Genomic DNA, 27,983 nt, shown 5'->3' on the forward strand with positions numbered 1-27,983 from the left:
CTGTCCGTACAAAGCCGGGCGCGCACGGTCGGGTCGGGACAGTCGGAAGTCCGGGGGGGTTTTGTCTGCCGATTCTCCGACAGAAACCGGGGGGGGGGTGCTTTTTTTAAAAAAAACACACAGAAAAGCGGGATCGATGATGGCGGCTTATCTGAAGGCATGGAGCCGGCTGGGGCTCGGCGTGTCTCGGCAGCCCACCGCGATGGCACCGGTCTTCTGTCAAATCGGGCAACGGCGCAACTGTAAGTGCTCGCCGGCTCGGCGGGGGGCGGCTGGGGAAGAAACACCCATTCCCCCTCTCCCTGCTCACCCACCACACAGTCCTATCTTTCCACCCCCTCCTTGCCCCCTCCCACCATCGTTCGCCGATATACCCCCCCCCCACACACTTTCCCTCTATCCGCTGTCCCGCTCCAGCCGAACTAAGGTGACAGTTGGTAGGGATGGGAGAATACCGAGAGTAGGGGGTCCGATCCGGTTGTGAGGGGGTGAGGTGTCCTCCGGGGGCCGTCCTGATCGCCGCTGCGGTGCCCTTCCCCGGAGGTCAGCTCAAGGTCGCCGGCTTGCCCTCGGTGCCTCGGGCGCTGTAGCCATTGTCAAAGCGGCCTCTTCGCCCCTCTCGCTACCCACGGACGTGGCCTCAGTTCAAAGTGGTTTCAGCTTCCCTCTGTACCACTAAATCCGCTTTGAGAAGGCACCCTTCCCTTTCCGCTACTCGCTGACATTTCGTCTTCTAATTGTGCACGTACCCTTCATGGAAGGAAGGGGCTTGTGCTTTACAATTCGTTGCTTCGGTTTGAAAGCTTCCCAAATAAAATGGTTAAAATAGCTTTCATAACTTTTGCTCGGCCAGCACTTTTAGTGTTAATCAGATTTGGTTGTTCACTTAGCGAGTTAAGTCTAACTAAGTCAATGGTAGAAAACGATTTTGCTTACGGATCACGGTCGGCTGGGAAAATCTGTTTAAAGTATTAGTATCTTTGGATAATATAGGCTGTGAATGGATGCTGCAGATTGAATTTCAAGTTCATGAATGAGAGTCAGCCTGGTGCAACTGCGGCTTTTGTTTTGCCAGATCCTGTGGTTAAATCACTTGTGTTGGAATTTGGTGCTTTGGCCAATTTCGTTCTGGCCTCTTTTATATAAAATGCCTATTCCAGACTGATCTTGAATCGGCTCTTGGTTGATAAAGAGATTTAAAATCTTCCAGCTGACTGCAGGCCTGGCTTCTATTTTTAAGTTGAAGGGTGGCGTGATAATTCTATCCTCAAGTGTGGGTTACACTTTTATTCTCTTGCTTTCTAGCTCTTGCTATCCTCCATTTCATACAAATGTTTCAAAATGGCACCTCATCTTTTAACTGAGCAAATTACAGTTTTACACTGTTAATCAGCATTTTTTTTTCCTTTTTCTAACTGTTCTATTCTCTATGCATCTGCAGGCATTCTATTGTTCACTAATCTTGCTATTGATCTGTTATGTCTTGGACTGTCACCTTTCTGCTGTCACTTAATCAAATGTGTGTCTTTCCCATGACCTCCCATGCCTGTATCTTAATTTTTTGTCTCCCAGTTTTACTCTGTACTGATGGAAGAGTCAGTAGCCTGATTCTTTAACTTTGTCTCTCTTCAGCCATTTACCTAATAGGAATTGCCACATCTTTAAGCCTTTATCTGAAAAATGCTGGATTTGAATAATTACAGTATTTTGCTTTTGAATGAATTGAATAACTATTAATGGCCTCCTTGCAAAGCTGTTTTCTTTGGAAGGGGGTAATTTTTCAACTGTTTCTTCTGCTGAGTCAACCATCAAATGGAGTTAATTTTTAGTGTTGCTGACATTTGACTTGAGTCCACTTCCACAGGTGGACATTTTTTGTCTGTTGGTCCCAAGGAATACTGGAAAATTCAATCAGTAATCCCACCCACATTCTAATTTTAGTTTTCTCACGCAGCAGTTGGTGAATTTTCAAAAGATGACTTGTGCAGGGAGTTTAGAAAACATTTTCCAGCAAAACCCTTCATATCACTCAAACATACATATCCACTTGTGTGATGTAAAGGGTATTGAAGATTTGAGCCCCTACCTTAATCAAAAGTATTATACAAGTGAGAGATTAGCTTTATTTACCAAACTGACTGTACTTCCTCAGAAGGCTGGCGTCATTCAATGTTTGTAGTGAGATGCTGAAGATGTTCTATCGGTCAGTTGTGGAGAGCGCTCTCTTCTTTGTGGTGGCGTGCTGGGGAGGCAGCATTAAGAAGAGGGACGCCTCACGTCTTAATAAGCTGGTAAGGAAGGCGGGCTCTGTCGTGGGCACAGAACTGGAGAGTATGACATCGGTGGCAGAGCGGAGGGCTCTGAGTAGGCTACGGTCAATCATGGAAAACCCTGAACATCCTCTGCACAGCACCATCCAGAGACAGAAGCAGCTTCAGCGGCAGGTTGCTGTCAATGCAATGCTCCTCAGACAGGATGAAGAGATCATTACTCCCCAACGCCATTCGGCTCTACAATTCAACCACCGGGGCAAGACATGTTAAAGTGCCGGGGTTAGGACTGAGCTTAAGTTACCACTCAATGCACTTTAGTAAACTATTTAAGAACTTTTTAAAAGCTATTTATTAATGCTTTTTTGGAGGGTGATTTTAGATGCATATCATATTTATACTGAGTTCAATACTGTAGGTAATTAGTTTTGCTATAATAAATGTATGGGACACCGGAAAAATGTTTGAATTTCCCCTTGGGGATGAATAAAGTATCTATCTATCTATCTACATCGCATACTAACCTGTATGTCTTTGGAATGTGGGAGGAACCTGGAGCAGCCAGAGGTCACATGGAAATCATTCAATCTCCTTGGAGACAGCAGTAGGAATTGAACTTGGGTCACTGGCGCTGTAAAACTTAACAGTAATCACTATACTACTGTGTTGCCCTTTGTGTGACCAGTTGTAACAATGGTAACAGAAGAGGTCATTCAACTTGAGCAGGTTGCTGTCAATATGTTAATTTGCTTATCAATAAGTACCTTCACTATGTTCCCTTAATATTCTAAATCTGACAAAATTATCTGTTCCCTTGAAAATTTGAAATTATGCAGCGGCCATTGCTTTGAAGAGAGAATGCTTTTTGTTTTCCTTTGTACAATTGCTGTCTAATTTGCTTTGAAATGGCCTAGCTCTATTTTTTTTCCAGTTTGTGACTACCTGCTCTTGGTCGGTAACCAGAAGAGAGCGGCTTCTTTATTTACCCCATTTAACCCTCTTCAACCTTGTAAAGCATGTTCTGGAGGTCAGTGTGAGGCATACAGATATATGGACTAAGTGGACCTCTGAAGAAACTTGCACATTCCCACTTGTATATCTAATAAACTTCATACTATTGACATTATTAAATTTCTGTCATGTATGTGGATTCTTTTTCTTCCAGGTTACAACATTGACTTGACTTGATTATCATTTTGAGATATTTAAATCTGTGCAAAAATTGCTCCCTGAACTACAGCTTCTCAATTAACACAGCAAGCAGTGCATGAAGTATGTAATACATATTCTAGTATTTCTGGAAGTTATTTTGTAATGAAATTAACTTCTTGACCCTCCTCCTTAATGAAGTAAGATTTTAAGTATGAGCCCTGAATGTAGAATTGGATGTAGAGTTTACCTTGATTCTAACTATATACAGTACTTATCATTTCTTGATTGTGTGAATCAGAATATCAAATCTGCTTTAGGATTCAGTTGGACCATTCCTAGCCTGTAATACCTATTACAAACTAATTAGCCAATTTTGAATTTTTCATTGACCATCTCCCCATTCTTGAAGGGAGAGATCCAGATTTCCTCTATTTTGTGTGAGGAACTGCATCTTGATGGTCTGCTCTAGTGAGCCATTGTTGTTTTAAAGCAGTTCTTGCTTATTCTCTGAGGGAAATAATACCTTTCTTAAGTTGTCATTAATAATGTCTCTCAGCAAGGTAGTTTCTCGCCATCTGATGTACAGGTTTTGCTTTTGACATCAGAAAATCTTGCCAATCTTTGACAAGATCTGGATAAACCACTTGGAAGTCAAATCCTTTTACAGACTTTATTCTTTTTATGGATATTGGCCTGTTGCTGCAAGAAATGCAACGTTGAAATGTCACCTTGTGAATGTCTTCCAATCTTAACCTTGCGTGAAGGGAGGAAGTTGAGAGTAATCCTGGGAACATAGAACTGGCTCTGTGCCAAGGCAGTCATGTATTACGGAGTTTAATCGCTTTTAAGATTTGCAATAACCTTGAAGCTGTGGAGAATTTTTAAATTCCCAACTAAACATCAAGTCCATTACATGGTTTGATGTCAGCTATATTTTAAACACAGAGAGGAATCCTGCTTTCACTTGAGGTTGGAGAATCCACAGTTCCAAGGTTGTTGCTGTGTATTTTTTGCTGGAGAGAGAAATAGAAGAATTAGATGCAGAGTTCCTCCTTAGAGGGCATGTTTGGTATTGTTTGCTGATTTTTTTTTTGATGGCAGAAATAGTGCTATGGAATGTCTTAGATGTGCAGTATATGCATATTGTCCGTATCCATAAAGATTCAATGGAGGTGCAAAATTTGCATTGGATTGCAATAGCTTTTCTGAGATTTGTGAAGGAATATTTCATTTTTAAGCAAAGGCAGAACTACAATTTTTAATCTTCAGATGTTCGATAACATCTGAATTCAAATATTTGTTGTAGTGTTGTATAGGATGGATGATGCATTTTTATAAACAATGAATACTACCTTTTTAATACTTGAAGTATTCAGGAATTGCCAAAAATTTATCTGGCTTGAAAATGACATTTAGCGTTATATTCAGTTGATTACCCAGTTTCCAGGCACAAACAAGAGAAAATCTGCAGATGCTGGAAATCAATCCAAGCGACACACACAAGATGCTAGAGGAATTCCGCTGGCCAGGCAGCATCTATGAAAAAGAGTACAGTCAATGTTTCAAGCTGAAGTCCTTCTGCAGGACTGCAGAAAAAAAGATGAGTAGAATTTAAAGGGGGGCACAACATCATAGATGAAACCAGGAAGGAGGATGAAGTAAAGAGTTGGGAAATTGATGAGTGAAAGAGATACAGGGCTGGAGAAGGGGAAATCTGATAGGAGAGGGCAGAAGGCCATGGAAGAAAGAAAAGGGAGGCGGATGAGCACCAGAGGGTGGAGATGGGTGAACAAGGAGATGAGATGAGAGAAGGAAAAGGGGAAGGGGAATGATGAGGTGGGGGGGGCCATTACTGGAAGTTTGAGAAATCTCATCAGTTTGGGGGGTTACCCAATATAAGGTGGTGTTCCACCAACCTGAGTGTGCTTTCATCATGACAGTAGAGGAGGACATGGATTGATGTATGGGAATAAGAAGTGGGATTAAAATGGACCCATGCTAGTGCTGTAGCAACACCTTTTGTTTGTAATGTGAGGAGCTAAAGGAGAAATTATTCAGAGTGAGGATAAGTTCCACTAGTCAGAGGGGTACCAGTTGGGTCTGGTGTCCAGAAAGAAACAAGATGTTTGAGGCCTTCCTGGTGGGGGTTGGAGATGTTTAGGGACTGGACATCCATAGGAAAATTAAGATGATGGGAGCCAGGGAACTTGAAATCATTGAAAGTAGCCAGAGTGTGTGAAGTGTTACAGATATAGGTAGGAAGGGACTGAATTATGGGGGAATAAAACAGAGTCCAGGTATGCAGATATGAGTTCAGTGGGGCAGGAACAAGCTGGTCTACCTGGACAGGCAGGTTTGTGGAACTTTGTGTAGGAGGTAGAAATGGGAGTTGCGTGGTGCGGGAACTGTGAGGTCGGTGTCAGTGGATAGGAGGTCCCCAGAGCTAATAAGGTCGGTGATGGTTACAAGTAACAGGGTGGGAAGAGGTATCGTTCAGGTAGCTGTGAGAATCTATGACATGAAATGTCAACTGTCTCTTTTCATAGATGCTGCCTGGCCTGTTGAGTTCCTCCAGCATTTTATCTGTGTTACCTTGTTTCCAGGACCCACAATGATGCGTATCCGTAGGTTTACTCAGCATATTGTTAGGAACTACTTGACTAGAACAATCAATGCAATTGTATTGCGGTTACTACTTATTAAATTTGGCACTATTAACCAATGATTAACCAATATTAACCAATGTTTTCCCAGGTGTGACCTTCATCTTTTTGAATGTCATTTCTTTAACATGTTCATTTGCAGATCCTGCCCTTTCACCGACATCTGTACAGTGCCTTGTAGAAGTATTTAGCCCCAAACATTTGTTCACATAATTATTACATCTAGGGATTTTGATCAATTTAACTCTTAGATATTTTTATTTGTGAATCTCTTGGCCCTTTTTTCATAGTAGAGCCCAAAGTACAGGGAAATTGTAAAGCACAAAAAAGGAAAAATCAAAAACTGAAATGTCAACTGTTCAGAAGTATTCATTCTCCCCCTCCCCAGCTCAGTACTTAATTGAGCCACCTCTCACAGCTTTTACAGCTGGTAATGTTTTAGATAAAACCCTAATAGCTTTGCACAAAGTGATGGAGCAAGATTTGCCCATTCCTCCTTGCAAAATTGCTCAAGCTGTGCTAGGTTAATTGGGGAGCGGCGGTGGACAGCAAACTTGAGGTCTTGCCAGAGATATTTGATTGGGTTATGGTCAGGAATCTAACTGGGCCACTCAAGGACATCAATTTTCTTCATTTTAAGCCACTCCATGGTTGCTCTGACAGTGTGCTTTAGGTCGTTGTCTGCTGAAAGGCAAACTTCCTCTCCAGTTTAGGCTTCCTGACAGAGACTGGCGGGTTTTTATCCAGGATCTTTCTACTCCCATCAATCCATACCAGACTTTCAGTCCCTTAGCATGATACTACCTCCACCATACTTTACAGTAGGAATGGTGTTACCTTGGCTGATGCTCAATGTGAGATTTATGCCACACATGCCACTTGGTTTTGAGAACTCCAGTTTAGTTTCATCTGACCACAAGACCTTCCACATCTTTATAGTATCTTCTAAGTAGTGCTTTGCAAAGTCTTTATAGGCAAGGGTATGTTTTTCTTAGCCAGGACTTCTTCCTTACATAAATACCCATTCTGTGCAAGGCCTTGGAGATTATTGAGCCATCTCAAGTTGCAGCCACTGACTTCTGCAGCTCACTCAGAGTGTCTCTTGACGTCACAGTAGCTCCTCTTACAAGTGCCATTCTTCTCCGATGATTAAGTTTATAGGGCAGCCTGGCCCATGCAGTTTCACGATGGACTGCACTGAGTTCTATGGTATGCTCAGTGCTTTTGAGGTGGCCTTGTGCCCTTCCCCAGATTTGTGCTCCTCTATTATCTTGTCTTGAATGCTTTCTTTGTTTTCACTTTAGTTTGATCTGTTGAAAGTCTACTGTACTGTTGGATCTTACAGAGAGAGGGGGCATTAATTATGAAATCACTGCATCAACAAATCGGGTGAATTGGTAAGGTACTATAGTATATTGTACCTGAGGAAAGTTAGCATATTGAGTACAAAGGGGATGAATATTTTCAGCCTCACAATTTTGGTTTTTAATTTTTAGTAAATCGACATGTTTTGGAATATCTTTTGATGTGACATGATGCACAATCTTTTGTAGATTAGCTCAAAACATTCTACTTCAATATATCTTAAATTTAGAAATGAGAGTACAGTGTGAAAATAGTTTTGGGGGCTGAGTACTTTAAGGTACTATAGATCTGTGTTATTACACCAGGATCCTAATTTGTAAGCTTTTCAAAGACCGGGTATGAACTTCAATTTTTTTACACATGTCAAGAATTATTACAGCATATAAACCCATTTAGAGCAAGATATTCTTAATAGTTTAAATTCTAGTAGTTAAATGATTGGATTACGTGATTAAATTGCCTTTATTTGAACAGATGCAGACAAGCGTATTAAAGTGACCAACCCCGTGGTTGAAATGGATGGTGATGAGATGACTCGTATCATTTGGGCTTTTATCAAGGAGAAGGTAGGATAATTTTGACCATATACCTGGTGATAGTCCTTATTCAGTAATTTCTTTGATGTCAAGAGCTTTGGAGTAGGCTGAAGATTGGAGTTTTTCTTTTAAAAAGTAACAATTCTCTTTGGGTTTGTTCTTTTAGTTGAAGGATAAACACTTTTCTAACAAGATGTTAGCAAGCAGCTAAGATTGTGTGTCCTCTGTACTGTGTGCCATAGCCATGTATTCATAGATTGGGACATGAATATTTCGATGTTACTAATTTAAACCACGAAGGTATTTAAACAGAGAATTTGAAAGAATACCCCAAGGAAATAAGATGATTACACATGACATTCCTACAGAATGGCTACAAAGTGAAGGAAATCAATTGGGCCTAAAAGGGCTGGTAGGAAAAACTAGGAAACCTTGCAATGAAGAGGAACCTGTTGCTGCAGCCTGTCTTCCCTATATTTCCATGGTTTCTGGAAAGATTGTCTGGATCCTAAAGAACTACCAAATTATTACCATCCATAGACCCTTAAGGAAGCTTAAATCACAGCTTATGCTGGTCAGAGATGACCTGGGATTCGGGTCAGCTGGAGCTTATAGGATTACCTGTGAATGTGGAGCAGCGTATGTTGGCCAGATGGGACACTCAGTGGAAACCCCCATCAGGGAGCACAGGAGTGTATCTGTTTGGGTTACCCAGAGAAATTGGCGGTAGCAGAACATAGGACTGACTTCGGCACTAAACTACTGTACCATGCCAATGGCTTTTGGGACTGCCTGGTAAAGGAAGCCATTGAAATAAAACTAGAAAATAATTTTAACAAAGATAAGGGTCTCAAAGTAAGAACTGGAATTTGATTGTAAACAAGGTGGGTGAATGGAAACCTGATTCTATGAGGACTAAACAATCAGGAGGGAAGGACTACAGGGGTATAAATACCACAGGACTAGACATGCGCATGCATCATCCCTGAAGAGGGCAGAGCTTGTCATCAGAACGTTGATTATAATCAATATCTGTGCTTAGCTGGAAGCTAAAGAGTTGATTCATTGAATGAATACATTTAGATTTAAACTGGATGGGTAGAGTTTTGTTCCTGAAGGGAGATTGACAATATTTTTGAATGAACTTGAGTATGCAGATGGAGTCTAATGATGTAACCATGGACAAAAGAACAAATAAGGGTTTAGTAGAAAATGAGCTGAAGTGAGGCTGGAACAAATATTATTCAAGTTGTGGTTGAAAGTTTGGTTCTGTGGTCAGATAACATGCTCAAATTGTTTTAGAAAGAGCTGATAAGAACATGGGCTGGGTAAAAAGGAATGCAGAAGGCTTGTGGATTTGGTTCTCACTGATCAGCTAGAGGAAAGTGTGGTCTGGACCAGATCATTGACAGAGTGCTTGAAAGGAGACCCCCAAAATTTTGAGATTGGAGCACCATAATTGGATATGTGGAAGTTGTATGGTGAAAAAGGAACATGTGTGTCCATATTGATACAGTGTAAAAGGTCCAAAATGCATAGAGGTCCACAAGTACACCAAGTAGTAAAGGTTGAGATGTTCTTGACCATCAAAGGCTAAAATCTAACTTTGTTATCATTAAGTCTGTGATATTCATCTTCCTACTAGGATGCTGGTTTTTAGCTCTCCATCATTGTGGTGTAAGTACTGGATTTGTAATTGGCTTGACTATAGAGCAGGGTGGGGATAAGAGTAGTGTTATTCTGTTGATAATAATATGGATGAAAAATGCAGATGGACTGATTCGTGAGTTTGCAAATTAACTATTTAGCATGTTCAGACTGGGTAAGTTGCTGTATTTTCTTACAACAATTTTTGAAGGTAGTTAACCTACAAACCCACTCTGCTTTGGGATGATGGAGGAAATCAGAATGACTAGGAGAAACTCACTTGGATTCAGAAATCAGTTATTGCTTTTTATGAAGGAAATGCATGCTTTGGAATTGCAGATGGAATCTGCATGTGAACAGTCATAATGCACTGTAAAATTAGTGCTTTATTAAATCATAAAACTAACTAAGTTTAATAAAACGTTTGATAGCTGATATGTTTTGTATATATGCAAACCTTGTAAAGTTCAAAGTAAATTTTATTATCAAACTCCATATCACCATATACAACCCTGAGGTTCATATTTTGTGGGCATACTCAACAAATCTATAGTATAATAACTATACCAGAATTAGTGGAAAACTGCCCAACTAGGGTGTTCAATCAGAGTACAGAAGACAAACTGTGCAAATACAAAAAGAAGAAACAATAATAATAAATAAGCAATAAATATTGACAACATGAGATGAAGAGTCCTTGAGAGTGAGTCTGTTGGTTGTATGAACATTTCATTGATGAGGCAAGTGAAATTGAGTGATGTTACTCTGTTTGGTTCAAGAGCCTGATGAATTAGAGGCAATAACTGTTTCTGAACCTGTTGGTGCAAGTCCTGAGGCTTGTGTATTTTCTTGCTAATGGTACCAGTGAGAAGAGAGTGTGTCCTGTGTGGTGGGGGTCCTTGATGGGTGTTGCTTTCCTGTGACACTATTCCTTGTTACTCAAACAGTATGCAGGATTGCAATATTTTAATCCTAAGAGAATTTTTTTTTTCTCTGCAGCTCATCCTTTCCAATGTTGATGTGGAGATGAAATACTTTGATCTGGGATTGCCACATCGGGATGCTACAAATGATCAAGTTACCATTGATTCTGCATTAGCAACCCAAAAGTATCATGTTGCTGTTAAGTGTGCTACAATTACCCCCGATGAGGAGAGAGTAGTAGGTAAATATTTTATCCTCTCAGCTTAAGTTTGTACTTCTAAGTAAATACTAATTTGTATTATTTCTTGTAATTTGTATTGCTGAAAGTGTTTCAGTTCAAGATTTACATTATAGTCACTGCATAATTATGACCTGTGATGCCTCTTTAATTAACTTCTGAAATTTGCTGACCCTGCCAGTAGTTGGATATAGTAATGTGGTAGTAGCCTTGCATTAAATCTGAAGATGAGAGTTCATGAGCTATTTCAAATGCTTAGAAGTTTAATTCAAACTGGCACTTCAGTGCTCTGTTAGAGCCTTTCACTGTTACTGCCTTGATGAAAGGATTGGCTGCTCTTTCAAGTTGATGTAATAAGACCATAAGATGTAGGAGCAGAACTGAGCCTTTCAGCCCATGTAATCTGTTCCACCATTTGGTAACGGCCAATTTATTTTCCCTCACAACTCCATTCTCTTGCCTTCTCCCCATAAACTTTGACACCTTACAAATGAAGAACCTATTGATATCTGTTTTAAATATACCAATGACTTGGCCTCTGCAACCATCTGTGGCAATGAATTCCACAGATTCACCACCCTCTGGTTAAAGAAATGCCCACTCGTCTCTGTTCTAAAGGGACATCTTTCTATTCTGAGGCTACTCCCTCTGGTCCTAGTTTCTCCCACTTTTAGAAACATCCTTTCATGTCAAGTCTAGACCTTTCTATATTAGGGGGTTACAATGAGATCTATCTCATTCCTCTAAACTTTAACAAATTCAGGCTTGGGGCCATCAAGCACTGCACTGCCCTTTCATTCCTGGAATCATTTCTCTGGACACTTTCCAGTGCCGACACATCCTTATTTATGGGGCCCCAAACTGCTCACAGTATTCCAAATGCAGTCTGACAAGTGCTTGTAAAGCTTCAGTATTACAACCTTGCCTTTATATTCTAGATCTCTGTTTGTGAATACTAACATTGCATTTGCCTTCCTTGCCACTGACTCAACCTTTAAGGAATCCTGCACTAGGATTGCCAAGCACCTCTGATTTCTAGATTCGCTGTCCATTCAGAAAATGGTCTTTGCATTTACTTCTACCAAAGTGCATGACCATATACTTTCCTATACTCTGTTCCATCAGCCACTACTTTACCCTTTCTCCTAATCTGTCCAAATCCTTGTGTGGATTTCCTGCTTCCTCATCAGTTCCATCATCAAGATAACTAACATGTAATATGAAAAGTAGAAGACCAACAGCACTAGTTGCTAGCAGCCAACTAGGAAACGCCCCCTTTATTCCTACTCTTTGCCACCTGCCAGTGGGCTGATCTTCTGCCCTTTCCCTTTACTAAAAGGTATGAAGATGCCAATATTAAATGAACTATTGGGCATTCTCCATGTTTTGGATTGTCTGCTCATCCATTAGTCCTAAATAGGTATTAACCTATGAAATATCAGTAACTTAATTATATTTGTATTTGTAAAGGTCATTGAAAGACTGCAGCAGTCTGAATTATCTTTTCCTTCAGATATTGCGGATCAATTAACTACTGAACCAGACCTTAAGCTTTCAATCTTACTCCACTTTGACTAGTGATGGGTACTTTCCTGTGCAAAAGTCTTAGGCACCCTTGGTCTTTTATATTAGTTCTGTTTTAAATGTCTATTTTTGTTGTCTTATCATATCAAAAGAAAAGAGCAAATTTTAGATTTCCAAGTATTCCATTTTCCAAAAAAAAATGTTATGGAGAAATGTTTGTATTTCATTAAAGAAAGTAACAAATTAAGTAATAAACCATTTTTCAAATAAAAACTTGATTACTTTGTAGGTATCAAGCTCAGTGCATGAGTAAACAAAAGTAAACAGGATGCTAATAATCAATTACTTCATGAGTTGAATGAAGTAAACTGATTAACTGAAACAAAACATGTGTAGGAGGAATCAAACTGGGCAAAGGACAAACTAAAAGTGAGCGTGTGGCAGATGTGACAGTTTAACCTTCAAATCATCAATTCCTACTCCATGGCAAGAATGAGCATAGCAACAAGATACAAGGTGGTCATCCTGCATCAGCAAGGTTGTTCCCAAGCAGAACTTTTATGACAGACAGGAGTTTCAAGATACGCTGTCAAAGTTCTTCTGAAGAAGCACAAAGAAATGGGCAAGGTTGAGGACCAGAAACAGTGGTCGGCCATGGAGACTAAATGCAGCAGATGAGAGGTTATTCAAAGTGACATCCCTTTTAAATCAGAAGAAGCCCAACACTGCTATCAACTCTGAACTCTCTGGCACCCAAGTGCGCTCTTTAACAGTCTGGAGAAGTCTTGGTAGGAGCTGTGTTCATGGAAGCGTTGTTGGCAGAAAGCCATTCCTCCAAACTGGAACTAGACTCACCTATGCACCCAAACACAGGACTGGAGAGCTGAACAATGGCAGCAAGTGCTCTGGACTAACGAGTCAAAATTTGAAATTTTTGGCTCAAGCAGGAGATAGTTTATAGAAGCTACATTATATGAATGAGACACTGCAGTGAACAGTGAAGTATGGCAGATGCTCCCTGCAGGTTTGGGGCTGCATTTCTACAAATGGAGTTGGTGATCTGGTCAGAACTAATGGCGTCTTCAGTGCTGAGAAGTATAAGTGGATTTTCATCCATCACAAACTCCCATCAGGGAGCTGATTGGTCCCAACTTTATTCTGCAGCAGTACAATGACCCCAAACATATGGCCAAGGTCATAAAGAACGATCTTCAGCGAAAAAAAAGAACAAGGAGTTCTGCTGCAAGTGTTATGGCCTTCACATAACCTGATCTCAACATCATCAAGGCTGTCTGGGATCACCTGAGACAATCAAAGTCTGCAGAAGAACTGTGGCAAGTTCTCCAAGATGCTTGAAGCAACCTACCAGCTGATTTTTTTTCTTATAAAACAAGTGTACCTAAGAGAACTGATGCAGCCTTAAGGCAAAGAGTGGTCACATCAAATGTTGATTTGATTTAGTTATTTACCATTTACTGCTCTTTATAGTATTTTTTTGATATTTTGAAACATTTCATTATTTTTGAAAATACCTTCACTTTACAGAATGTTTTTACATGTGCTTCAGACTTTTGCACAGTACTGTATATCAGCAGATAGCTAGCCAAAGTAACTACTGTTAAAAGCAAATGCAAGCTGATTTTGTTAAGGGTTTTTACCAATGTTACAGTTTTAAAAGATTGACTTTAAGCAAACAAGTTCAAGCAATTGTTTTAATAGTTCTACTGTTCATTCAAGGACACATAACATCTGCATGATGTTGATCTGGGATAACTGTTAGTGATACTAGTGAAGAATATTCAGAAATGAAATAGGCAGGAAAGTAATACCAGCTTATCCTAAATTTGAAGCCATTCACTGGGAGGTATGAAACATCAGAACTATAGAGCAAATCTGAGTGGGAGTTATACCAATTTTTCTTGGAAATAAGTTGCCATTTAATAATGATACAAAAATATAATACTGTCCGAATCATTACCAGGTTGCAAGTTTTTCTTGCTCTTAAAGTTATAGCAAATTCTCGTTATGCAAAGGTGCATCCATCTATGTAAAGACTGTATGGATTGCACTTTCTTGCTTGCAGGTTTAGGGATCCCGGCCTGCCTGATCCTAATCATGGGTGCTTAGTGTGTGTGGTGTTTGCACATTCTCAAATAACCATGTGGTTTTTGGCTGATACTCCACTTCCTCCCATCTCACCAACTTGTGTTAAAAGGTTACTTGGCTATGCCTTGATGTAGGAGCGTGACAAAAGAATTAAAGGGAAATTAATGGGCATAATAGAATGAGTTGAAGTTACAGAGCAGTGTAGTGGGAATGTGATTGATCTTCCTTCCCCCCCCACCTCCCAGCCCAGTTGCTGATGTAGTCCCAATGAGTCAAATGGTCTCCAATGTTAGAAGTAAATGCCAAAAAATTGGTATGTGTCCAATTAAGTGCATATTTGAAGTATGAAATGGGGGAGGGGAGTGTTAGTGAAGGTCAAATTGTGAAAGGAATAAAAGACTGATGGGATTTGGGTGAGATGGTTTAATGGGCAACAGATGACTAGAGTGTCCTGTTTACGTTGCAAAGCATGTGAGATGTTGGAATCAGAGTGCACATCAGCTCCTGGCCATTCTTTCGGTTAAGATACTGAGTTAATATTTTCACTGAATGATCTGTTTTGCAGAATTTAAACTGAAGAAAATGTGGAAGAGTCCAAATGGTACAATCAGAAACATCTTGGGTGGTACAGTCTTCCGTGAGCCAATTATCTGTAACAATATCCCTCGACTTGTTCCTGGTTGGGCTAAGCCCATTACTATTGGCAGGCATGCACATGGTGATCAGGTATGTCACTTTACTCCTCAGTAATTAAGTTAAAATAATTTGAATGACATTGTCTGTAATCAATCCTTCAAGCTGCTCTGTAAAAAGATTATTTTTTTAAAGCTTCAGTATTTATTAGAATTGTGTGAGTTTTGGTGTTGAAAAGGCCACGATACAACAATCAGTAAATTCCAATGTTTTCCTATTTAATTGATAGTGGCAAAAAATTCCATTGTTGCTTTAATACCAATAGGTTAAGTCAGCATCTGAGGTTGAATGTTTTCTATTGCTTGCCTCTGTTTCATTGCTTTGCACAACACAGTGGGGATGTGTGTGGAGTCTGGTTGAATGGCCTATTGGCAAGTGCCAAAATACCTGCAGTACAGCTTACTTGAAGCTGAGAAATCCCTTTGGCTGTAAAGAAGTGGCATTGAATGAAACAGGTGCAAGTTATGACCTACAATGCCCAGTGATTGATGATAGGATGAATGGATGACGATGACAAGTAAGAATAAGAAAATGAAGTGGTGCATGATGCTTTTTTAAAATTAATTACCTTTATCTTGCAAAGGACCAATACCCTACTAACAATTGCAGTAACGGGGCCAATAGAGAAAGGAAGGCATAACTTGAGAAAACCAGTTTCTTCGGTTCCACAGAGGAGCTTTATGTTTTGAAAATCTTATTACTTGTAGTTTTGAATTTTAGAATGTTGTCAGGATGGAACATTTCTGGCAGGTGTTCAGGGGAAATGCTATGGTCGGATTTTCATTTGTATGAATTGCCTTGAAAGTACTCCAGATTAATTCCCACTAGTAAGTCTTGAATGTTTCTGAAGTTTAATGATTTGAGGATTTCCTTGAGAGACTCGCATGTTGCTTTTTAGAACACTCTTAATTGATTTAAACTGGGTTTCAAATGAATAGATCAATCTTTGTCAGATGTAAATATACATACTGGATAAATTGTTTTAATTGGTGCGGTTAGATTTTTTAGAGGATCAGAAGGGGAAAATTGCCTTTGGTGTGGTGATTCAGGAAACACAACCACTCTAGGAATGTCCACAGTATTTATTCTGCCTAATTCCATTGACCACCCTGCTTTAATATATCTTGTTAAGAGGTTATTGCTTCTAGTAGTTTGTCTGATGTAAAACAGTTTGCATTGATCTTTTCAATAAACTTATTTGGCATCCTAATTAAGTTAAAAAATGCTAACTAATTTCTGTGTACACCATTTCAGATAGGTAATTCATCAGTTTAAATTCTATCATCTTTCAATCCAGAGTACCCATTGCAAAATCCATAAATTTTGTTTTGCATTCTGTAATCTTTTAATTGGAGATAAAATACTCAATCCCATGCTACAAGAATAATAACCTTAAATTGCTCAGGTTTTTGTACATCCTGTCTATTTTGTTTTAGTACAAAGCGACTGACTTTGTGGTGGACAAACCAGGAAAATTCAAGCTGGTCTTCACTCCAAAGGATGCCAGTTCTGCGAAAGAGTGGGAGGTGTATGACTTTCCAGGAGGAGGTGTCGGAATGGGCATGTACAACACAGATGAGGTAAATTCACAAATTCCTATTATGGTTATTTCACCATTGGGAAAAATCTGCTGGCAGTCAAGTGTTGGGTTTTCCAGTTCTTGATCATCTCCAGATAGCAAAGCTCTTGCTTACTGTATTACTCAAAGGTGCACTAGCTTTCTGTATTCATTGAAATTGGCTCACATAGCACAAAAACTTTGGTGTTGAGCCATCAAATATTTTATGATCTCTAAAGTTCCCTTGGCAAGTTACAAATAATACAAGTATTTATGGCTGATAGTGCCTCACAGGTTAAACTGAGGATTGTGAAGGGATGCCTCTAATTTTAGTTAATCTAATTGGAGGTGTAAACCCCCTGGGTCGCCTCAGGCTCGCTCAGCTCATTCTCGTCTAGGGGGAGCAGCCTTCGGCCCCCGCCAAACTGGGTAATCAGCTGGTGTGGATGCTGTGTGATGTCCCCACCTCACCAAAGAACAAGCAGGACACCATATGTGATTAAATGATTACAATTTATAAAGATTACTATAACTGATTAATAACCATACAGTATATATGAAGGAAAAGAAAATAAAGAAAAGGTGCCAAACTTATCAAAGTCCAAACCACTTTGTGCACAACCATTGGAACTCAATTATAGAAGTCTTCTGGCCACCATTCGATTCCCTCTGAACTCCTCGACTCGCAGCTCAGGACCATCCGAAGTGGTCAACCAAGCACATCTAGCTTCATCTCCTTTCCTCGGGGTATCTCCTGGCCTCGGACCCCCGCTTGGGGTCCATTCCTCGCCCAGTTTACAGCATCGCGTCCTCTCTCTCTCACCCCCTCGCACCAACTCCCCAAAAGCCCGCCAACAATAGCTTACAGACTCAGAACAACATTAATCCCAATTGGTTTACAAAGGAATACAATTCTTGTTATCAGTAAATTTTAATCCAAACAAGCTTCCAGCACTCTCTCGCAACAAAGAAGCATTCTTACTTTTAACAAAACAAAGAAGCCATTTTGATTAACATACGCAGTAACAGAAAAAGAAGAAACCCCCCCTTTACAGAGGATTGCAGTGAAAATGAACAGGAACACAGATGCACTCTTTAAATCAGTCTTGTATTCTGTCATAGGGTTGGTAATGAACTTGAAATGTTTAGTTTGAGGTTGACTGTTTCTACCTTTCAATCAGTCTAACTCTCGTTGCTTGCTCTAGTCCATCAGTGGCTTTGCACACAGTTGCTTTCAGTATGCTCTACAGAAGAAGTGGCCACTCTACATGAGTACAAAGAATACTATTCTAAAGGCTTATGATGGCCGATTCAAGGACATTTTTGAAGACATCTTTCAAAAGTAAGTGGTTGTCTTACATCATGTTGTCAACATCATGTTTATCCAAATTAAAACTGGTTTGAAATTTTAAACATTCTTGAAGCGCTAACATTAACATGTGTGCCAATACAATTAAACAATTTAAATACTGCCATTCCAAACTTGTCTGCTAGTTTTAAGTTTTCTAGTGGAAAAGCTGATGAATGGAAATGGCATATTCTTCCAGACCTGTCCAAAGTTTCAGAACAGGAGAAGAATTAGCAGTTTCAGCATTGCTAGATCATCAGAAAGGGAACTGAGTCACTTCTGTGTTATACTTGTACCTAGTGGTAGTGTGATTATTAAAATTACTCTAAACAATTTTTATACACTCGTCAAGGCATGCAGCACAATGCTGTCTCCACATGCTTCAAATCAGCCACCATTCATCCGTGTACCAAAGAGCTCCACACCTCCAGAACTAAGACTACCACCTGGTGGTACTGGTGCCAATTGTTATGAAGTGCTTTGAATAGCTGAAAATGGCACATATCAAAAACTCCATTCCTGCCACACTGTACTGTCACCAAAATGCTTACCGATAGAAATACTCTTCGAAAGATGCTGTAGCATCTGTCATGTACCTGCCCTGGCACACCTAGAAAACAAGAACGCTTGTGTTAGAATGCTGTTTCTGGATTTCAGCTCAGCATTCAACATTATTGTCCCAGTGACCTTGGTGAAGAAACTCCTATTCTGTCTAAATATACCCCTGTGCAGCTGGGTGTTGGACTTTATAACCAACCACCTGCTCCTCCTATCCTATCATTCTCAACACAGCTGTACACTGTACTCGCACATGACTGTATGGTCAAACACCTGAGTAATCACATTGTTAAATTTGCCAATGACACAACAGTGGTAAAGCTCATCAATAATGATGTGAAGTCCTATGATGAGGTGGAAGAATTTGAGGCCAGGCTCCAAGAAAGTAATCTTCAATGTCAACAAGACAAAGGAGATAGGTATCAACTCAGAACTCAAATCCCTCTTTACATCAGCTCAGCAGTGGAAACTGCAAGCAGTTTCAAGGACCTGAGTGCACATCTCACACAGCCTGTCATGTTATCTGGGACCATTATATGCAATCAGGAAAGCTCACCGATGCCTACTTCTGAGGAGGCTGAATAGAGTCGGATTATACACATCAGTACTCGTGACCTACAAGTGCACAGTAGAGAGCATCCTAACATGCTAACACAGCGTTTTACAGAAGCTGCACTGCTGTAACCAGGAAGGCTCTATTACAGTTAATCAAAACTGCCCAATGCATCACTGTTGGCAGCCTACCTACCATTGAGGACATGTATGTAGAAAGATAATAGACAATAGACAATAGGTGCAGAAGTAGACCATTCGGCCCCTCGAGTCTGCACCGCCATTCTGAGATCATGGCTGATCATTCACTATCAATACCCAGTCCCTGCCTTGTCCCCATATCCCTTGATTCCCCTATCCATCAGATATCCATCCAGCTCCTTCTTGAAAGCATCCAGAGAATTGGCCTCCACCGTCTTCCGAGGCAGTGCATTCCACACCTCCACAACACTCTGGGAGAAGAAGCTCTTCCTCAACTCTGTTTTAAATAACTGACCTCTTATTCTCAATCCATGCCCTCTGGTACTGGACTCTCCCAACATCTGGAACATATTTCCTGCCTCAATCCTATCAAATCCTTTAATTATCTTAAACGTTTCAATCAGATCCCCTCTCAATCTCCTCAATTCCAGCGTGTACAAGCCCAATCTCTCCAATCTCTCTGCGTAAGACAGCCCTGCCATCCCAGGAATCAACCTAGTGAATCTACGCTGCACTTCCTCAATTGCCAGAATGTCCTTCCTTAAACCTGGAGACCAAAACTACACAATATTCCAGGTGTGGTCTCACCAGGGCCCTGTACAAATGCAAAAGGACATCCTTGCTCTTGTATTCAATTCCCCTTGTAACAAAGGCCAACATTCCATTTGCCCTCTTCACTGCCTGTTGCACTTGCTCATTCACCTTCATTGACTGGTGAACTAGGACTCCTAGGTCTCTTTGCATTTCTCCCTTACCTAACTCTACACTGTTCAGACAATACTCTGCCCTCTTGTTCCTGCTTCCAAAGTAGATAACTTGACATTTATTCACATTGAATGATATCTGCCAAGTATCTGCCCACTCACTCAGCCTATCCAAGTCTCCCTGTATTCTCCTAACGTCCTCTTCGCATGTCACACTGCCACCCAGTTTAGTATCGTCAGCAAACTTGCTGATATAGTTTTCAATGCCCTCATCTAAATCATTGACATAAATCGTAAAGAGCTGTGGTCCCAATACAGAGCCCTGTGGTACCCCACTAGTCACCTCCAGCCAGTCCGAGAAACACCCATTCACTGCTACCCTTTGCTTTCTATCTGCCAACCAGTTTTCTATCCATGTTGAAACCCTGCCCCCAATGCCATGAGCTCTGATTTTACTCACCAATCTCCTATGTGGCACCTTATCGAATGCCTTCTGAAAATCTAGGTACACAACATCCACTGGCTTACCCTCGTCTAACATCCTTGTTACACCCTCAAAAAACTCCAACAGATTAGTCAAGCATGATTTGCCCTTGGTAAATCCATGCTGGCTCGGCTTAATCCTATTTCTGCCATCTAGATGTGCCACTATTTCGTCCTTAATAATGGACTCAAGCGTCTTCCCCACGACTGACGTTAGGCTAACAGGGCGATAGTTCTCTGTTTTCTCCTTCCCTCCCTTCTTGAAAAGTGGGACAACATTAGCCACTCTCCAATCTTCAGGAACTGATCCTGAATCTAAGGAACATTGGAAAATGATTACCAATGCATCCGCAATTTCCTGAGCCACCTCTTTTAGAACCCTCGGATGCAGACCATCTGGACCCAGGGATTTATTAGCCTTCAGTCCTACCAGTCTACTCATCACAGTTTCTTTCCTAATGTCAATCTATCTCAATTCCTCTGATATCTTATGACCCTGGCCCATCCATACATCTGGGAGATTGCTTGTGTCCTCCCTGGTGAAGACAGATCTAAAGTATGCATTAAATTCTGTTGCCATTTCCCTGTTTCCCATAACAATTTCTCCCAATTCATTCTTCAAGGGGCCAACATTGTTCTTAACTATCTTCTTTCTCTTCACATAGCTAAAAAAGCTTTTGCTATCCCCTTTTATATTCCTGGCTAGACTGAGCTCATACCTGATTTTTTCTCTCCGTATTGCTTTTTTAGTTAAGATCTGCTGTTCCTTAAAACTTTCCCAATCATCTGTATTCCCACTCATCTTAGCCCTGTCATACTTCTTTTTCTTTAACGCTATACAATCTCTGACTTCCTTTGTCAACCACTGTGGCCCCTTCCCCCTCTTTGAATCCTTCCTTCTCATTGGAATGAACTGCATTTGCATCTTTTGTATTATGCCCAAGAATATCTGCCACTGCTGATCCACTGTCTTTCCTGCCAGGGCATCCACCCATTTAACTTTGGCCAGCTCTTCCCTCATGGCTCTGTAGTCTCCTTTATTTAATTGCAACACTGACACCTCTGATCTGCTCCTATCCCTCTCAAATTGTAGATAAAAACTATCATGTTATGATCACTACTTCCTAATGGTTCCTTTACTTCAAGATCACTTATCAATTCCTGTTCATTACACATCACCAAGTCCAAAATAGCCTCGTTCCTGGTTGGCTCAAGCACAAGCTGTTCCAAAAATACATCCCTTAGACACTCCACAAACTCCCTATCCTGGGGTCTAGCACCTACCTGATTCTCCCAGTTCACCTGCGTGTTGATACTAGAAAAGGGCAAGTGATAGCATGAAGGATCCCTCCCACCCTGTTCATGGACTGTTTGTCCTCACCCATCCATCCATCCATTCATCCGATCGATAGATCCAGGATCTGGAGTAACAATTATTTCATTCTCCTTTACCTTTGTGTTCTGTAAATAACATTAGTGTGTGTGTTTTTTTTGCCCACAGGAAGTACAAAGCCGACTTTGAGAAGGCTGGTATTTGGTATGAGCACCGTCTCATTGATGATATGGTTGCACAAGTGCTGAAATCCTCTGGTGGATTTGTTTGGGCGTGCAAGAACTACGATGGTGATGTGCAATCTGATATTCTAGCTCAAGGTGAATGCCTGTTATTTTAACCATCACTAAGATAATATCATTCTTTGGATTCTTGGAGTCAGTGATACAATGTAGGAACAGGCCCTTCAGTCCAGCTCATCCATGCCAACTGTGGGGCCCACTAAGCTAGACCTATTTGTCTGAATTTGACACACATCTTTCCATACTCTTCCTATCCATGTACCTATTCAATTATTTTTATTCACTTGGAGAGAATTTCAAAATTTAGTTAGCTTTGTCCCCAATGGAAATTAACATTATTTAGTTCTCACTTTTCTAAATGTACCAATTGATGCAAGTGTTGGTTGCCTAAAAGGAAGGAACTGAGAAGGAGGAATGATACGGAAATCTTCCTTCTCCCACCATCCAGAATTTGCTCTGGCGTTTTTCTGGGTTCAAAGGAATGCAGTATGGGCGGTGTGGTGGAGAAATCCAGTTCTGGCCCATGTAGATACTGAGGACTGGCAGAGCTGGGTGATATTTGGATCAATCTTGAATGAACACAGCTGCTGCTTGTAGTCCAAGTAGACATATGAGAAGTTCCTTAAGAGTAATGATCCAGAGAGTAATGGAGGCAGGACCATTGAATGTGGTCATGGCTGAGACAGACGGTTGGGATTCCAAGAGAGATTTAGGGTGTGTGTTTTTGGGGGGTGGGTTATGGTCAGGCCAAGATTTCATCAATCGTGATTCTGTGAAAGGGCAGAGGATGTTCAGGGAATTGATTGACCTTTTCCTTAGTTCTAACACAATTGTGATAAATGATAAAAACACAGAACTGTAACAAATTTATTATTGCCTTAAAAACTAGAGCAAGATTAAAGGCAAATTTAAATTGTGCTGTTTGATGATTTGCCATCATGCCCAGTTATGGCCTTTCCAAAAATTCCTGTTTTGCCACAAATATTTTGAGATTTTTATACCTGATGTACATCTTAATATTTCATCTTTTTTGTATGAGTTGTGCTTGTGGATATGCATATTCTAGCCAATCACTGACCCATATTTCAGTGCCAGATGAATTTTTGACCAGCTGATAATGCTTCGGCTAACATCCAACATTGGTTCTCATGTTTTTCTGACAATCTGGGTTCTGAAGTTGTATTCTGTTGTGTATAAAGTCCATGAGTTCTGTTAATCCTAGCAAGTGTTGAACAAATTTGGACCATCTGACACTGCTATTGTGGTTGATTCTGATTCCCTTTTGAAGTTTCCTGAATTGATTCATCTGCAAATACTATGTTAACAAGGTTTTCGTGTAACTTTGTTCTGTCCTGACTGTGTTCATGTTCATAAGTATGTATGCGTAAATCCTTGGGAGGGATGAGGCTGAGTACAAAGCAGTAAGAAAAAATGGAGGAACTAATGTTGCTGTCCCAAACAATACACATCTAACTTCATACCAAAATTAGAAGTGTAGTTTAAATTCTACACCACTTTAATGATTGAATGCATTCTTCATTTGAGTGCTCAGTTTGCTTTCTTTGCCAATAAGCTTAACATGGTGTTGGATGTAATTCGTGTTGTAACCTTAAAATTTGTAACATAAATATTATTGTACAGCTTTCTCTAATTTAAAAATGTATACCTTTAATCTACAGGTACAGTTTATACATTAGTCACATGCAAACAAATGCTAGAGGAGCTCAGCATCTGTGGAAATTAATATACAGTCAACGTTTCGGGCTGAGATTTTTCTACAGGTCTGGAAAGGAAGGGGGGAAGATGCCAGAATAAAATGGTTGGGGGAGGGGAAGGAGGATAGCTAAAATGTGATAGGTGAAGCCAGGAGGGTAGAAGAAGTATAGGGATGGGGAGGAAAGAATCTGATAGAGGAGAGAGGACCAGAGGAGAAAGGGAAGATAGATAAAGCCAGATGACCTTCTAACTGTCCTTCTCTCTTCTTTCTTCCCCCTCCCCCCATTTTTTTTGTTGTGGTGTCATCCCCCTTTCCTGTCCTGAAGAAGGGTCTTGGCCTAAAACGTCAACTGTTCATTCATTTCCATAGATGTTGCCTGACCTGCTGAGTTTTTCCAGCAACTTGTAAGTGTTGCTTTGGATTGCCAGCATCTGCTGACTTTGTTTATACAAGTTGTCTTGTTTTCCCTCAGGGTTTGGTTCTCTTGGCTTGATGACTTCTGTCTTGGTTTGTCCTGATGGCAAAACCATTGAAGCAGAGGCAGCTCATGGCACAGTCACGCGCCATTACAGGGAGCACCAGAAGGTAGGCCCAGTGAGGTTGATGAATGGGCAAACTGCTTTGGCATTGGGGGTGAAAATCACTGCTGGTTTACTTTGCAGTGTCAGCATGATTCTGCTTTCTTGATTTGCACTTGCCTAGTGTTCATAAATGTCCCTGAATGGTTTAAATAAAAATAAATCATCCTTTCAGAATTCCCTTTACAAAGGGCTTAATCATTGCAAAAGACAAAGTCAATCAAAGTCAAACAAATCCTTACATAAATCAAAATTAAGTGCATGTTAACTACAATTCTCTCCTACTGTATACATCCAAATGGGAGCCCTTAGTGTATATATATTAAATATAGGCTTTTACATAATCGTTCTACAAATGTTTACTATGTGGATTTATTATCTAAATTCTTGCTCTGCCCCCCCCCTGTGATACCATTGTCGTGTCTGTATTGGTTCTTTAAAAGATGATAAATTAATTCCATTCCTTTTATCCTTAACTCTAATTTATTTTCACCTCTGAATAACTAAACAATTTTCTTGAATTTCACTATTTCTGTGGGTTGATTGCCCTTCTATGAAACCAACTGAAGAAACTGGTTTCAATGATGTAGAATTGCAGGATTGTTTGGAAAGAACTAATCTTAATCTTCCCGTTGTAGGGCAATCCTACCAGCACCAACCCTATTGCTAGTATTTTTGCATGGACCCGAGGCCTTGAGCACCGTGGAAAGCTGGATGGTAATCAGGAGCTTATTAGGTAAAGATCATACATTAAAATTATAAATACTTTGGAATGACATTTTAAAAATGCTGATATATGTCTCACTGTTGATCTTTAACCATTAACCTCAGAGATTATTTTGTACTGTTTTTATAATGTGGCATCCCTCAGTGAGCTTGGATTGGAGATCAATGCTTTTGTTACATATCTGACCCTTCAGGAGTCATTGCATCTATCTCCATGATTGGGCCAATGCTACCTCCTAATTGAAGATGGCATGGGAAATCTGTATTTAATTCAGATTCTGGCTGATTATTAATGTCAAGGTGTTGTGGTGGTGGCATCCGTCGGTCTCGAGAGACCATGGATCTGCGCCTGGAGTTTCCAGGGCCCAGGCCTGGGCAGGGTTTTATGGGAGACCGGCAGTTGCCCAAGCTGCAGGCCTTCCCCTCTCCACGCCACCAATGTTGTCCACGAGAAGGGCACTAGGACCCATGCAGCTTGGCACCAGTGACATCAGAGAGCAATGTGCTGTTAAGTGCCTTGCTCAAGGACACAAACACGCTGCCTCAGCTGAGGCTCCAACCAGTGACCTTCAGGTTACTAGTCTGATGCCTTGCCCACTAGGCCACGCGCCAACATTACAAGGTGTTATAGATAGGACATTATGTTTAATATTAAATATTAACATTAATATTAAACCAACCTGAGTACTTACATTTTGTATTTTAACTGGCCTGAGTTGAAATTGTTTTCATATTCATGCCTGGAGGAGATCTTCCAAGTGCAGATTGGAAGTCCCTCATCTGTTCTCTGTAGCTCAGAGGCAGGTAGAAACATGGAAAACCTACAGTACAATACAGGCCCTTCGGCCCACAATGCTGTGCCGAACATGTACATGCTTAAGAAATTACCTAGGATTACCCATAGCCCTCTATTTTTCTGAAGTCCATGTACCTGTCCAGGAGTGTCTTAAAAGACTATCGTATCTGCCTCCACCACTGTCGCTAGCAGCCCATTCCACACACTCACCACTTTTTTTTAAAAAAAACTTACCCCTGATACCTCCTTTGTACCTACTTCCAAGCACCTTAAAACTGTGCCCTGACGTGCTAGCCATTTCAGCGCTGGGCAAAAGCCTCTTGACTATCTACACGATCAATGCCTCTCATCGTCATATACACCTCTATCAGGTCACCTCTCATCCTCCATCACTCCAGGAGAAAAAAGGCTGAGTTCACTCAATCTATTTTCATAAGGTGTGCTCCCCAATCCAGGCAACAACCTGCTGTAAAAAGATGTGAAAGCTGAGATTAGGATACTGCTGCCTAGTCCCTGGCAATATTCCTTTGCTGCCTATCACACCCTGCCGCTGAGATTGTCAAATTTTCTCAAAAACTGATGACCTTCTCATCTTGCATAGTGCACATGGGTTAATCCTTTGAGTCTTGTACAACTACCACATCTGGTAGTTGCTAGGGTGAACAATGCCTGTCGCAAATCTAGCACTTCATTAGTTGGGTGTAGGGCTTTTTAATCTACAGCAACATTAACTTCAGTGCAGTCAAGTGAAACTTCGTAACTGGTAATATTTTAATTGCTAGTTCAAATGTACTGTAACACTTTTTTCATTTTAACAGGTTTGCTCAGACACTGGAGCAGGTTTGCGTTGAAACTGTTGAAAGTGGTGTCATGACAAAGGATCTTGCTGGCTGTATCCATGGTCTCAGCCAGTAAGTTCAGAATTTCAATTAATCATTATTCCAAGTCTTTCCTGAGGTTTTATCACTTCATAATTATGTTGTCAATACAAAGTTGTTTAGAATAAACTGTTTGATCTGTACTGTTCATGCCAGAGGTGACTGTGGCCTATTTCTGCACGTAGATCTGCAACCAGACTAGCTTTCTGACTGCAATAATTAGTCATATTGTCAAGGCTTAATCTTGGAGCTTAGCTAATATGTTTTCATTCAGGGATTCTCTTGGAGAATTTAAATTTCAATCCAGACTGGACTGGCCAACAGGTGCATGAGAAAAACTCTTAGTTTAGACTAGGGGAACTGGGGGTTTCATTTGTTTGGCCCAATGATTACAGATAGAAATTGGGGGTAAGAGTGGAAGATTAAGTGCTGAGCTTGGGCTTTAAAATAAGAAACAAGGGAAAACACTGCTTTAGTCCTTCACAAGTTGTTCATATACAGCTTTTTGTGTTGGAAATGGGAACGTAATGTGGAAGTGCATTTGGGTCACCTGTTAACTATTGCATCATCATTGCTAACTAAAGAGTTTTTGATGAAGTTTAGTGGTTGTAGATGTCAAATGTCACAAACAGGCTAAATAAATGGGAAAATCTGGAAATTAATAGATATGGGACAAAACTGATAATTGATACATGAAAGCTTAATGCAATTTTATAGTGTTTATCTTCCATTTTGCTTAAATGAATGTATTCTACTTTCCTCTGTAGTGTCCGATTGAATGAGCATTATGTGAACACTACTGACTTCTTGGATGCCATAAAGAACAACTTGGACAAAGCCCTAGGCAAGAAGTAGATGGTCTAAAGGATCCATTTTACCTCATTTTTAACTTAATGAAGTCACATCAATAGAAGGGAAAAAAGCCAGTCATTACATATTTTTTTAAGTTTTAAATTTATTAAGGATATGATTCCCCAGCATTGTCTGGGAGGACATTGTACAGAAGCTTGTTGGATTGATGTGAGTTTTGTATTGTGAACCATTCATTTAAGATCTGTAATATATTTGTCACTAGGAATGAAGTTGGCATTAATTAACAAGAAGCAATAAAAATTCCCTTTTAAAGTGTAACTATTTTTGTGTTTATTTTGATTATTATTCCAGAACATTTACTGCCAAGTGCATGAAGAA

At 40.4% G+C, this 27,983-nt stretch overlaps 1 protein-coding gene across 1 annotated transcript; it reads left to right on the forward strand.

Moving 5' to 3' along the window:
* On the forward strand, positions 1–27,923 carry idh2 (isocitrate dehydrogenase (NADP(+)) 2). Its single transcript, XM_059952668.1, has 11 exons — positions 1–242; positions 7,925–8,016; positions 10,633–10,798; positions 14,991–15,151; positions 16,555–16,698; positions 17,882–18,018; positions 22,024–22,175; positions 24,287–24,399; positions 25,031–25,128; positions 26,733–26,825; positions 27,560–27,923. The coding sequence occupies exons 1-11, from the start codon at positions 137–139 to the stop codon at positions 27,645–27,647; spliced, it is 1,350 nt and encodes a 449-aa protein (XP_059808651.1). The 5' UTR covers positions 1–136; the 3' UTR covers positions 27,648–27,923.
* Positions 27,924–27,983: the final 60 nt, after the last annotated feature.

Source organism: Hypanus sabinus, chromosome 28 (assembly GCF_030144855.1).
Source record: "Hypanus sabinus isolate sHypSab1 chromosome 28, sHypSab1.hap1, whole genome shotgun sequence".
NCBI lineage: Eukaryota > Metazoa > Chordata > Chondrichthyes > Myliobatiformes > Dasyatidae > Hypanus > Hypanus sabinus.

What these genes read in the sequence shown, in the direction of transcription:
- idh2 (XM_059952668.1), top strand. Translation starts at nt 137, where the DNA reads ATGATGGCGGCTTATCTGAAGGCATGGAGCCGGCTGGGGCTCGGCGTG. An exon ending in ATCTGATATTCTAGCTCAAG is followed by an intron (nt 22,176 to 24,286) that starts GTGAATGCCTGT and finishes GTTTTCCCTCAG; the next exon opens with GGTTTGGTTCTCTTGGCTTG. An exon ending in TGTATCCATGGTCTCAGCCA is followed by an intron (nt 26,826 to 27,559) that starts GTAAGTTCAGAA and finishes TTTCCTCTGTAG; the next exon opens with TGTCCGATTGAATGAGCATT.